The sequence below is a fragment of the Hydra vulgaris genome, chromosome 15, assembly GCF_038396675.1.
Source record: "Hydra vulgaris chromosome 15, alternate assembly HydraT2T_AEP".
Taxonomy (NCBI): Eukaryota; Metazoa; Cnidaria; class Hydrozoa; order Anthoathecata; family Hydridae; genus Hydra; species Hydra vulgaris.
Window position 1 is genome coordinate 13,460,001 of NC_088934.1, and position 14,977 is coordinate 13,474,977.

General features: G+C 26.1%; 1 protein-coding gene across 2 annotated transcripts in view; it reads right to left on the reverse strand.

The window, feature by feature from the left end:
• The window catches only part of LOC136072151 (CCR4-NOT transcription complex subunit 1-like), a 70,703-nt gene that overhangs the window by 42,328 nt on the left and 13,398 nt on the right, over positions 1–14,977 (reverse strand). For both annotated transcript variants that reach the window (XM_065820772.1, XM_065820773.1), the window contains exons 6-12: positions 9,892–9,948; positions 9,299–9,570; positions 9,160–9,215; positions 7,184–7,260; positions 6,878–6,927; positions 775–1,032; positions 514–641 (exon numbers count right to left, since the gene is read on the reverse strand). In XM_065820772.1, coding sequence (XP_065676844.1) covers positions 514–641; positions 775–1,032; positions 6,878–6,927; positions 7,184–7,260; positions 9,160–9,215; positions 9,299–9,570; positions 9,892–9,948 — 898 coding nt within the window. The remainder of the gene's footprint in view (positions 1–513; positions 642–774; positions 1,033–6,877; positions 6,928–7,183; positions 7,261–9,159; positions 9,216–9,298; positions 9,571–9,891; positions 9,949–14,977) is intronic.

A 14,977-nucleotide genomic window follows, 5' to 3' on the forward strand; every position in this document is an offset into this window, starting at 1 on the left:
TAAAATAATTAGTTTTTCTCTCCATAAAATTCTTTTACAATTCTGCCGATTAAATAAAATTTTTTTTTTTGAACATCAAAAATATTCATTTTAAACATTAAACAATTCAAAAATATTCATTTTAAACATTAAAACAAATAAAAGGAAAAAGAGATTAGAACACAAAGACAAAATTAAACTAAAAAAAAAGCAAATAAATTCACTCTTTTCAAGCCCGTATGAAGCCACTGATATAGTTAGGACTTAACATTGATAGCTTGCTTGAGCAGTGACCATTTTAGTATTTGTAAAAAAATAGATGCAAGCTTATGAGGATAGAGAACAGAGAACAGAGGCTTAAGTATGACAGGTAGAGCAGGTCCAACAATGTTTACAATGGATATTTTCAATAATTAAACAATGGATAATTTTTGGATATTGTCAAAAAGAAACCAGAAAAAATGTGACAAAAAATTTATACTGTTAGGTAACATACACATTGAAAAAATTAAGAAACTTGTTTAAAAAACTTACCATGTTCTCATTTCACGATTTGTTTCATCAGGAGAAGATTTTAGTAAAGAAATATCCACAGAACGTGATGGCATATCACCAAAACAAAATACATCAGGGTGATTGAGTGATGTTTCTATCCAAGAGAGCTTAAAAAAAAATACTGATAGTTAACTATAACACAAAATTTTCATAATAACAAATTTAAAAATACAATAACATTAGCTTTTTTAAATTGCATTAAATTAGTACCCTTCTTTAAACAAAAATTTAAAGACATACCTGACCAATAGTGTTTATCCATGTTTTATAAAGGCATTGAATAGGAAAACTTGAGTTGTTTGTACTTTTGTAATATGCAAATAATATTAGTTGTAGCCCTTCAGGGTCTTTAATAAAAAAACCTGGGTGATCAAGTTCTTGCATTACTTGTAGCCAATTTAAGGATGGTTTTATTTCTTTCAACACATCAATAAATACTTCAACATTCCATGATTGAGGTCGCTTATCATTTGTACTAATTGAACATCGAGAGTAATTCTAAAGTAATAATTAAAAATAATAAATATTATTCCTAAATAAAATTCTATTAAAAAAATCTAATAATAAAAAAACAATTTATTTTGTTATATACAGTTCCTCTTTTTTTTTTTGTTACAAAAATGTGAATTGTAAATTTTTTTTTTTGGTAAAATTGATTTTGAATTTATTTTTTACTCACCATTAATAAAAGCTTGATGATAATAATTATTTAATTACAACTTTTTTTTTCCAATTTTCAAACTCAATTTTCAAACCCGATATGTAGACAACTATTCTTAGACTATCAAATTTATTTCTTACCCACAAAAAAAGATAGTTGGAAATAAAAAATATATAGCAGATATTATGGCTTGTAATACTAAAACTGAGCTCTTAATATTTTTTTTAATTTTATTTTATATGCAATTCTCTTTCAACTTTAAACTCGAAAACACAAACCTTGTTAAACAAGGTCCCTAAGTGGAGAAACAGGTTGAGTGTGGTACTTTCAGAGGTGTAGGGTGGATTTGAAATCCCAACTTCTTAATTGTGAGTGTTATACTAATCAACTACTGCATTACATTACACTTTTTTTTTTCATTTATACTAATAAAAGAATAAGATAAAAAAAGTTTCCTTACATAGTTAAAAAAAAAAAAATTTAATCAATAATACATGCTGAATAATATGTTAAATAGCCTTTCAGATCATAACTTCAATATTGCTTTGTTGATTAATTAAAAATAAGTTTAAAGTAACTGCCTTCAATCATGGAACAACTTATGATAAAAGAAGGAGCAATTAGTCTTAAAACTAATGACTTTTTGATATTAATTTTAATCGACCATACATTTTTGCTCTAAGAACAGTAAAACAAAAATGCTTCAAAACTTGATTGTTTGCTTTATCAGAATAAATAATATTCTTACTTTGCTGCATGAGTTGCATGAAGTTGCTACAATGACTATTTATTAGTTTAATAATCATTAGTCATACATATCAATCATAACCACAGATTCTTATACTTTTTACTTTGTTTTTTCAAAAGAAACATTTTTTATCAGTAACTTACTTTATTAACAACTACTGATAAAAGAAAAAAAAATACTGAAAAAAATAAAAGTGGTAGTCAACATGGATTTTTTAAAGCTTTCTGTTATCTAAGCAAAAATTCTTACTAATAACATAACAAATATTTGGTGATAAGTTCAAAAATTTAGTTGCAGAATTATTCAAGAAATTTGACACTTTTAAGTTACATGCTTTTGTAAAATATGTTTACATATGCGAAAGTGGTGAAGCAGTAGAGCACTCATTAATTAGGCAAAAACTATAGGAAACAAACCCACAATGCCCCTGGTAGTACTACACTTAACCTATTTCTTTATACAGCAGCCTGGTTTTTTGTGGTTCCATATACGTAAACGGTATGAATGTTTGAGTAAAACAATAATATTTCAATTAAAAAAGCTCTTTTTTTTATTTCAATTAGTTTTAATCACAATGAGTTAATGACATGCATAATCACACTTATTGACAACATATTTCAACTTTATGATAAGCAAAATATCACTAATATCTAAAAGATATATGAAATAACAAAAACTGGATGTTTCTTCATTAAAAACCTTCATATCTTCATGTCTTTTAATGTTGAGTTAAATAATACATAAAAGAAAAATAATATTAAACCACTCAATTTGCGTTTTCTAATTTGATTAATTAGCTGGTGATACATTAAGTATCTAAATTTTAAAATATCAGAAAATATTATATCCATAAAAATATTTGTCCGTGTCAATTTTTGCTCACCATTAACAAATCATCAACTAAACTTATAGTTAAAACAAAATTTGCAAAAAAGACATATCGAACCTGAATCAAAAGTTTTTCTATCATTTTTTCTTGTGCTATAGCTGTACACGTTCTTTTTTATTATCATAATGCATAATCTTAAAATAAACTATGTTGCCTTATCTTAAGAGAAAAACTATGAAAGAAAACTATAATTATTGTACTAAGCAGGTTTTTAAGTCCTTGGGTACTAAACTTTTACATGCACTACTATTACAAGTAAAAAGGTATTACTAAAAAGAATCTTTTTGGTTCTTTTCCCATCTCATTTTTTAGTCAAAATTGAATAAACTTTAAGTTGCTGTAAATCCTAAACGAATCAGATTTTTAGAAAAATAAAACTTAGTTGTTTAATATATTTGATCAATGTCATTGTCTGCTACACTTCATGGACGACACCTGAGAATCTAAGAGAAAACGCTTTCTTTTGCTGTCATTTTTACAATAAAAATATTTTTTGTATTGTTATAATTTATTTCTAATATAATTTATATAAATTAAATAAAAATTTAGTCATTTTTTTCAATTGAATTTAACTTTTTTAATCATTTTGATTGCCACACTATATACATATAAGTTTCATATGTACCATTTGTGGAAAGCATATTTAAGCCATATGCTTGCCATTTTCTTTTATGGGATGGTGTTGGTGGGATCCATGTGTGGCTATGTTTATGCCACTGAAAACCACTCTAAAATGCACAAACACCACACTATATTTTTAGATAAAAATTTCATGTGAGTCATGTGCAGGAAGCATGTCAGCATTAAAGTTAACACTTCTCTTAAAGAGAATGCATTGGTGTGGTTTATGTGTAGCTATAACATTTTTACCACAATGATTTTTAACACCATGTATGGATATAATACTTTTACCATTGATTACGTCATAATTAAATAAGGAGCTAAAGAGCTGCTGGGACTTAAGTTCATACATTGACTAAGGGCTTGTGCATATATCAATACGTTTATAATATATAAATCAATAATTTTTATATATAAATCAATACTTTTTATTCTTAACATTTTCTGTTACGAAACATTTGTCAGCTTTTTTTTCTGCAATTTTTTGCATGATCAATAATAAATTTTTTAACTATTTTGCACAGTTCATGTTTTGCAATTTTTTTTTTCCATGTTGAACTTATATTAAAAAAACTTTCTTTAACTTTTCTGTTTTTCCGATATAATTCCATTTTTTTAATATTGTGTTTGCTTGCAATTTGCAAATGACCACAGTTATTTTTGTTAACTAGGTCATGCAATATATCTCCTATTTTGAAACACCCTAGCGCTGTGGTCTTGTTTGCTAATAATTAATATTTAACTGAAACTATAGCAAAGTATGCTAAATTATCAAGACGGATTGTCTTTTGTTAACTATGGTGTTCATCATGCTGAATGACTGCTTAACGTAAAGACTACTGAATATACTTAGGCATGCCTTGATAATTTTACTAACATCTAAACATTCTTACACTTAAAATTTTCTGCCCACCAATACACAATGGTCGGAAACATCACTTTTCTTGGCCAAAACTATTAAAACTTAAAATAACGGAATTTTTAACTGGAATTTGAATTTGCTGTATAAAATAATTAATTTTTTTTTTTTAAATTATCAATGTTTAGAATTAAAATTTAAAAAAAAAATTTTACATAAAATTTTTTTTCTTTTATTTCTGAGTTTTTATTTTTTTAGTTCTAAATTAGAAAATGTAATGATACTTACGAGTAAATATGTTGTTTCTGGAAATTGAAAATATGATTTACACACGTATTTACAAAAATATTAAAATTTTATTAAACTCTTTAATTTAAATACAATTCATTATCCAAAAATGTATTTTCCTCTTCAAGTTGTTCTGGATAAAATGACTAAATTTTTAAATTTAAAATGACTAAGTTGCGGGCATCCAGTTAGTAATACAATTTTTTTATCTGGGCTTAGTTCTACTGTGCATTGAGTCTCTGTGGAGCGATTTCTAAATTTACTTGCCTGTTTATTACAGTTTCTGAACAAAGCCAGCCAGAATATTTAATTTGAAAATCATCTAATCTTCTATGACACTTTTTCCACTTTGCAGACAAATTATTGTTAAGCATGCGTGCTTTTTCTGTTAAATATTTATAGCATTCATCTGAAATTTTATCGGCTCCACATTTTTGTATAAAATAATTTATTAGTGCGTCCTTATTTTTTCCTTTCTTCTGCTGGGTCAACCGAATATCAAAAACTGCTGAATTCTGTAAACAAATGACGACTGAAAAAAAAGAATTTACTCAAAAACCGCAAATCGAGATAAACATTTTCAAAAACTAAACACTTCAAAGTAATTTTGGTTTTTAATCTTATGCTTAACACTCCTAAACAAAATGTGTTAAGCTTACTCAAACTTAAAAAATAAAATAAATTTCAAAACATTAAAGACTTTTGGAAAAAGTTATTTTATTTTTTAGAGTATCCAATTTTTGAGTATTATATTTTACAAAATTAATAAACTTACCATCACCTTCGTTTTCCATCTAAACTTTTATTTAACACGCTTTGTTTTCAGCTTGAACAAGCAATTGAAGTAAGCACTATAAAACACCGAACGCAATTCTGTTTACAAATGAAGCAAACAAATTCAACTTCGATGACTCACCGAATAACGGTGAATTGCATATTACAACAACAAAATTAATTTTTGGTTGTTTTGGAGTGTTGACTACTAGATTTAAAAAACAAAAACATATTTCGTAAGTGTAAACATTTTGACTTTTGGCCAAGAAAAGTGATGTTTCCGACCATAGTGCAATATAATGATGCTTAGTGTTTTAATACATTTTTATTAAATTTGTTGCAAAAAAATGCTACGAGTATACTAAGAACCTTTTTATTTTTTACCAAGAAGCACTCATCTATGTGAAGAAAAAAAAATTATTTTTAAATTAAAAACTAGCTTAGCATGAAAAGCTTCACCTAATTGCAGCTTAGGGGTAAAGTACGTACCCTTTTATTTCAACCCCCCCCCCAACATTTTGCTATTTGCTTTTTTGAGTATCCTCCAGCTCCCTAATAGTACCTATGCTTTTAACCTACCAATATTTTATGATATTTTTTTTAACTTAGTGTCTCCTTACTTTTATAATAGACCACCTGCTCCCAATCTTATATACACCATTTGCAGACCCCTCTACCTCATTCAAGCGTACATACTTTACGGACAATCCCTTATAGGAAGCAGTTATTCTAAACAAGTTTTTTAAAACAATGATCTTTAGATCTTTAAAAAATTACAATAGGTTTAATGGTAGGCTTTACTCCATTTATGAAGCTACTGCCAATAAGCACGTTATCCAGGGCGCTGTATGGAAATATAAATGTATCTATTAATTTTAAATTAGTAAAAAATGATGACGATATAGCTTCGTTTGACTTACTCTTTGCTGTTTTAATCATCAATTAACTTCTTACAAAATGGAATTTCTAATATTCAAATTTAATTTAAATGAATCAAAAAGAAAAATTATTGCAAAATTTGATCTTGTGAAAATTTCAGTTGTAGACAACATATTTGCTAAAATGCAAACGTTGTAATTTGTATGTTGTATAAAACTTTATATAATTTTTTTACAAATTAATACCAAAAAACGTCCAGAAATTTTTAGAAACTTTAAGGAATTTTAAGTGAATTTCTGGAATTCCCAGAAAAAACTCATCTATGATATATATATATATATATATATATATATATATATATGTATATATATATATATATATATATATATATATATATATATATATATATATATATATATATATATATATATATATATATATATATATATATATATGTATATATATATATATATATATATATATATATATATATATATATATATATATATATATATATATATATATGTATATATATATATATAGAGAAAGAGAGAGAGAGACGCACACATGCAAACACACAAATTTACCAAATTATTGTGTTAAACAAAAACTATTAATATAAACCTGTATAGAACCACTTCCATCTAATCCAACTCTAGTGCGAGCCATCATTGCTAAAGAATAAAAATATGTGAAATCATAAAATAATGTTGAAAAACTAGTTGTAATTATGTCATAATAAAAAAGGAACCATTTAATTGTTTTTTATTAAATTGAGGTTAAATTAAAAAATTATAATTTATATTTATAAGTATGAGAAAAGATTTTAAGATCTGGATGACAGTATGAAAAACTTTTATGGGTGCCTCATTGGTAACAGCCACACAACTTATTAACAATTATCAAACTTAAAAAACAAATCAATAATACCTAGAACCATTGCAACAACTGCTGGTGTTAAATTAGCAATATTAATATGAGAAATGGTTTCTCTACAGTCCTCACGCCTAAAACAAAAGCCTAAAATTATTAATTTAATTAAAAATTTCTTTTAAATTAAAAATAACAAAACTCCTAGTGGCAAAAATTTGATACAATCTTTAAGCAGTTAAAACTTTAAATTTAAAAAATAATTTGTAATTACCCAGCCTCACTTTCTTTGTTGTTTAATAAAGTGTTTAGTTTTTTATTCACTGAAAGTTTTACTTAATTACATTTATAAATAAAAAATTTATTGCCAAAAGTTGATTACTTTAATAAAAGAAGTGTAAAACTATTGTAACTTTTATCTTAACACTAAAATTAAAGATATTGTAGTGTATTTTCTTGCCTTTAATCATCTCAAAAGATCTAATCAACATTGTGTATCATTAAATAAAAGAACAATGAACCAACTGATAGACCTGGATCAAGTAAAACTTAAGATTTTATTCTTGCAAATTATTATTTTTTCATTGTTCTTCTTTATTTATCTAGGATAACAATTTATCTAGGATAACAATTTATCTTGGAAAACTTCTAAATTAAATGTGAATAATGGTGGATGGAGCTAGTAACATTAGAAAGTAAGATGTTCTAAGCAGAATTACAGTAAAAATCAGTCCTGATTTGCAAAACAAGTTAATGTTTCGAAAAGCATCTAATTGTAAAAAATTGCTATATTTATACATTTGTTTGTTTGTATGTGTGTTAGAGCTATGCGAGATTAGGTTTTTTCATCTTCAATCGAGTTCAATTGAGATTACAAACTAGCAAAAGTGTACATTCAATTTATTTTAAAATGCCATTATCAACAAACCATGCCCTAATCATGCCTTTAATTTCGGATACTGCATCATTAATTGATAATTGAAGTGTATGAGCAAAGCAAGGTAAGTCCATAAAGTTTTGGCACATGTTCATGTCTGCTCTCATATTACAACCGTTGTCTTGAAGAACGTATATTGGTACTGCTCTTGGTAGTGACCAATCTTCAATTGATTTTTCAAGAGATTCTAATATTGCTTCACCCGTATGTGACATAGCCACAAACTTTATATTCTCCAGTGTATATGATCGCATTTGAAAATCACCAGTTAAATATATCAAACAAAATGGTATATAGGAATCCAGTGCGTAAGAAGACCATATGACTGTGGAAAAACAATAAGATGGATACCTGAATAGGCCTGAAAACCTTGTCCTTCTACGAAATCGTACAGCAGGTAATTATAAGCCAACATGCGCCCAACACCTAATGTTATTTCTTTAGCTTTTTCGTGATCAGACATCCATGCTGTTTTCTTATGTCTTTTTATCACACTCTGCTGATTCCTTCTTATGATAACTTCTCAGGTGAGTAAATAAGCTAGTTGTAGATGACGTAGGACAAGATATTTCTTGACTGCATTTTCCAATTCGTTATTTTTACACCTATCAAAATAATTATATCCAAATAACGCTCCTTACTCTCTCGTCCTCCATTTTGAAGTGTGTTAATATAATTTTACAGCAACTTTTTAAATATCGAACTTTAGGTTCGAAATTCGAATTATATTCGATTAACTAAACACAAACAACTTGAAACTTCAAGTTTTGCACACCTCTAGTGTGTGTGTGTGTGTGTGTGTGTGTGTGTGTGTGTGTGTGTGTGTGTGTGTGTGTGTGTGTGTGTGTGTGTGTGTGTGTGTGTGTATGGTGTAACTATCAAAAAAAAAAATCTTGGATATTTGGATAATTACAAATTCAATAGTGGCATTTCCAATACTGGATTACTTATATATTAAATAAATTTGAAACTATTTCATGCTCCCTTATTTTGTTTGTGAATTTCACATTGTGTATTCATACTATTTTTAAATGTTATATATTTTATTATTAGTTATAACTTTTTTTTATTACACAACTTTACATAAAAATTTACTTACGTTGCTAAGCAACCATACCCCAGTTCCTCCATTAAATCCATTAAATTTGATTCTAACTATATATAAAAGATTATTAAATTATTTTTTAAACAAAAATATTTTGTAAAATTTTAAAACTTTTTCAAAATAAAATCCTCACCATCTCTATTTTGATTTTATTTCCTACTTCAAAATTTAACGAAGATGTTTCTTGAATTTGTTTAGCAGGATATAATAATGGAGCTAAGACAGCAGGAGCTCTTTCCCACGGAAAATCTTTCCTTAAGGAGTTCAAAAATGATTTAAGTTGATCTTCTGGAACAATAGACTCTTCCTGATTTTTATTTAAAAGGTATGCTAAAAGAAGATGAAGGACCTCTATTGCTACGTCTCCTAAACCAGCTGCTTCTTGGCTAGTACTTCCAATTAATTCTAAACATAAATTCTAAATAAATTCTTATTCTAAATAAAAATATATGGATCTCTAAATCTAAGATAGCACAATATTTGTATTAAATAAATCTGCTTAAACACTTAATAATATAAAGGGCTTTATTCATTTAAAAAATGCACATAAATAATTAGTATTGTGTAAAACCTTGATAAAAATATTTGCCCAGTTAGTTCATTGTCCAGCTGATGATATACAAAGTTCATATAAAACATTTTTTAAATGCTTCTTGTTTGATTATGAGTATAAATAAACAATTTGCATTGATTGATTTTGAATAAATAAACAATTTGTTAACTTACCTGATTCTATATATGATCTAAGTAGTTCTGGGAGCTTTTGCTTTACAAATGCATGAGCTAAACAAGTTTTTATTGCAATTAAAACAAACATAAAACTATGTTTGATAAAAAAAAATAATTAACAAAAACTGTTTTTTATTTAATAGTATTAGATAAGTCTAAAAAGAAGCAAAAATAAAATAACCCAAGTAAGTAATCAAGAAATGTTTTAATACTTTATGTTAAATAAAACTTTATGCTTACTGTAAAAAAAAAAAAAAATTTTTAAATAACAACATTGAAAAAATAAATCTATACTATATGAAATATAAATAACATTTTTGGAAAGGTTAAATTAAAAAATATCACATAAATTTATTTAAGATTTAATGCAAAGTTCATTTATTTTTTGTAATAAAATGCTTAAATCAACTTTATGACTTTGTTTTTTTGTTTATTGTATTTTTGATAATGGTGGTAAATTTTCTTAATTGATTTTTATTTATACCCATGTTCATTACATTATTGATATTGACGGAGAAATTAATAATATCAATTTTAAATTCAATCAGTTACTTTCACTGATTTACACGATTTTCTGTTTTAGATTAGGCATATAACATTTTTTTTTTTTTAAAAGAGCTATTAGTTAAAACTAAAAATGTATTTTTAAGGAATTAATAATAATATATATGCTTTTTAGTTATCATTAAAAACCCTCAAAAATCCAAAGGATTACTACTAGACACTAGAGAGCCTTACTTAGCCAACTACAGACCAGTAAAATTTTACTGTCGGAGTTGTTTCAGATCTGCATTGATTATTTATTAACACATATTTTATACATAATAGCTTTTTATTCTTTTATATGCTTATTATGTCAATTTAAAATTTATTCATTTAAATATTTGATTAACCAATTTTTTAAGTTAGCATTTATATGTTGAGTTCTGCATGCCAACACTTTTATAGATTCAGGTCGGCTAAATGTTGTACTAAAACTTAGTGAACTCTGTTTTTATGTCAACATTTTCAAATACCAAGATGAAATTTCAGGGCTCCATTAACATTTATATTTAGGTTATTTGTTTTTAAACTTAATGCTAGTCTTTTGTTTCTGTCTTTAATTTAAAACTCATCAAGAGAAAAATAAATAGCAGCTATTTTGCTGTTTATTCAGAATTTTAGTAGTTGACATGCAACATTGCTTGTTGCAAATAGTCTCACAGTGGGCCCTGAGGTGGAAATAGACAAAAAACATTTGTGACAGAAAGTCTATAAAAATTATTGATTTAAAAGGTCAGATAACTTTGTAGATAAATAAAAAAAATTATACTTCTAGCTAAATTTTAAGTGATGATATTTATATATTAAATAAATAAATTATCAAGTACTACAAGAAATGTCATTAAAACAAGTGATAAAAAATTTTGAAGTTGATGAATTTCCAAGTTTTTTATGTATCTATAAAAGTTTAGTAAACTCGGTTAGTTTTCATTCAAAATGAATTTACCAACATGATAATTACTAAACCACTTACGTGAAAGTTGTTTTTAATTTGATAAGGAATATATTTTTGAATAAATAAATTTAAAATGTGTTATTTTTTTTATTTACTTATCTATTTATTTTTGAGTTTTTAAAACTTAATTATATAATTTTGTTGTAAATTTGTGTTGTTTGTTATGTTTTTTTACAGAGTATGGATTTTCCCCTCAAAAAAAAAGATAAAGAGTATGGATTTTCCCCTCAAAATTACTCTGCCGCTATTGGTTACAATGTAAAGTTCAAGTCAAACTTGACTCAAGTTCGCTTCTTGCATTCCAATTCTAATTTTCTTTCAAAAGTGCTAACTTGCCTATGTGTCATATATTTTTAAAATATTTAACACTTCTTTTCGAAAATTTATTTTTAAGAGGAACTGAGGCAAGTTAGCACATTTTTTGTTTACACGATTTGAAAAAGTTTAACTGATTTTTTTTTATTATTTTATATTAAAAATATTTTATTTTTTGTTACAACTATGAAAATTTTTTAACTTTTGTTTATTTGATATAATTTTGTTTTTGTTTCAGCAGAAAGTAAAACAAAAAATAAATGCAATGGAGGATAATAATAACAATGTAAAATACATCACTGAAGTAGATTTATTCACACAATTTATTAAAGGTGACAAAACTGTTATGTCAAACTCAGTAACATATTCAGTTATCAAAGAAATATTTTATGAAAACTTTGAACTGTCAGTTAATTCATAGGAATTTGAAAATGTGGGTGAAAAAATATGGAAACATAAACGCCTGAAAGAAATATATTTCAAATAAATTGGATGCACATTTATACTTTCACTAGCATCAAAAGATAATATTTATGAAGTTGAGGATGCTTACATAACAGAACCGTGCTTTTCAAAACAATGAAAATCTTTTACAGAACTGGGTGATAAGATGAAAAAACATTAGACACAGGAACTTCTCAATTATATAAACAACATTTAACTAATGAGTGCCCAGAGTTGCATGTTAACCAGTTATTGGGCTACCTCTTATATAGAGGTAACACAAAAAATAATAAAAGTATTGCTCATGTTGGAAATGCTATTTTTACAAACCATAGGAAAACAATAGATATCTTTAGCTTAGATGAATCCATAGCTTTAATGAAATCCCTTAATTAAGATATCTTTTTGCTTGAAAAGGCATCTATTTTCCAACAACCAATTAATTGCTTGAAGAAAGTAAAAACTGTACCATTACTAATTAGTAATGTTCTGGCTGGAAGAGGTGTTTTTGTTCAATACAAAGAGCTTGTAAGAATGAGTATTGATTCTGTTTGAATATAATTTAATATTCATTTATTTCAGTAGACCAGCAATGAGTATCAGATGTGTTTCAAAAAGCATCAATGAAATTAAAAGAAATGATTGAAAGCAAGTCAAATGTTTCAATATGGTCTTATTTCTCTGAAACTAATATGCCATCGAGTAAAAATATGACCCTGTGGCAAAATTATTCACTAAATGCATCAAGATCATTACATCATATGTTTTTGATAAGAGAAACAGAAACTTATCTTTTGCTTATTTGATTTGCTTTTTGTTTTAACTACTGATAACACGCACAAAGAATTAAATGCTGAAGGAATGTATTGTCTGTTTGGCAAAAATTATATAAATGTCAAAACTTATATTCAAGATACAGTGAAGGACTTTAATTTTAAATGATTTATCAGCGACCTTGGAGGAGCAGAATGTATACTTTGCAAAACAAAAACTACTTAGTAGACAGATATCAGGAGAGTTAGTGAAGGATTTCGAATTGATTGATCAACAAAAGAAACTTGGATGCTGCAAGAAAAGCTAGTTAATATGGATGGTATCATTCTACTATAACCAGAGATTTGGCCATACAAAAATGACTGACTAAAAAATCACAAACGAAATCTCATCAAAAATTATTATTACACACTCATATATGGCACTACCTGGTTTTTAAAACTACTGTATCAATGTCATATAGACTATAGACTTTGGGTTGAAAAAACAGGACCACTTGGTAAACCAATATGTAAAGCAAAAGACAGGGTTACTATTAAAATAAAATAAAGTACTGGTCTGCGATTAGATAGGTGTTGTAACTCTGGTTACAACACCTATCTAAGGTCACAGATTTTCTTTGAAGAATTAATTTCTACCATAAAAGATCTTTGCTCTCCTATGTACAAAGATAGTATGTTATTATTACATTCTCAAATCAGTGTAATTCTTTGTATAGTTTCTTGTCAGTCTAAAATTAAAATAGAGAAATTTTAGGAAATATGCAATAATGATGACCAGCAGATTATTTAATTGCTCAGCAGATTATTACAAATATGCTATGAGCAAAAATTAGCCACACTCTTCATGGAGTGCTTCATCATTCAGCTGAGTTGATAATTACTAATGATGGTAATGGCCTCTGCAATTTATCGGAGGAAGGTCTAGAAGCAAACAACATATAAGAAACAATTCAAAGCTTCTCTCTCGTAAGAACAACTTACAGATGCGATGAGTCGTCTTTTTAAGAGATCGGATCCTGGTGTTATGCCAAGATTGTGGTTCAAATGAGCATACAAGCAGATTTTATTTTGAAAACATACACACAAGAGATATTTTGATGATATGTTTGAAAACCTTATTTATGATTAGTTATATAGTTACTAACATTTTTTATTGTTTCAACTCTTTATCTTCAAATATATGTTGTAAGATCAAATCATCAGAACTCTTTTCTTATAATTTTATTATACTAAAATTTTTTTAAATCCAAATTTGACTTGTTTTTAAGTACTAAACTTCTTAGTATTAAACAGTAGAAACCAGACCCCCGAATTAGTTAAACTTTTGAATTTTCTCTTCTTTAAATATATCTAATAAATTTACTCTTTTAATTGTCATTTAAAATTTAAAGTATTTATCAAAAATGCCCAAATATGGTGATTTGAAATTAGTTCACAAAATAAATTATTCATTTAATTGTCATCTAAAAAAAAATTTGACTTTGAGTACTTATCAAAAACAAACTAATTTATCAAAAATGCCCATATATGCTAATTTGAACCTAGCCCACAAAATAAGTTTAATATTAAAAATTTTAATTTTTTTATAACAAGCAAAAAATATCTTTCCAAAAAGTCCTCAATGAGTTTTCTAGGATTTTTTAATCATTAGTTATAACACTATGTAACAACATTTTTGTTTATGTTAATTTTTTAATGTTTCTTACATAATTTTGGTATGCTGATTTCAGTGGTATCATTGGTTTTGCTATCATCAAAATTTCCTGAGAAAAAGCATAAAGTATATTTCGGAGTTTTCGTATACGCATAATGCGTTAATAACATTATATATATATATATACATATATATATATATATATATATATATATATATATATATATATATATATATATATATATATATATATATATATATATATATATATATATATATATATACACACACACATGTATATATACATATATATATATACATATATATATATATACATATACATATATATATATATATATACATATATATATATATATATATATATATATATATATA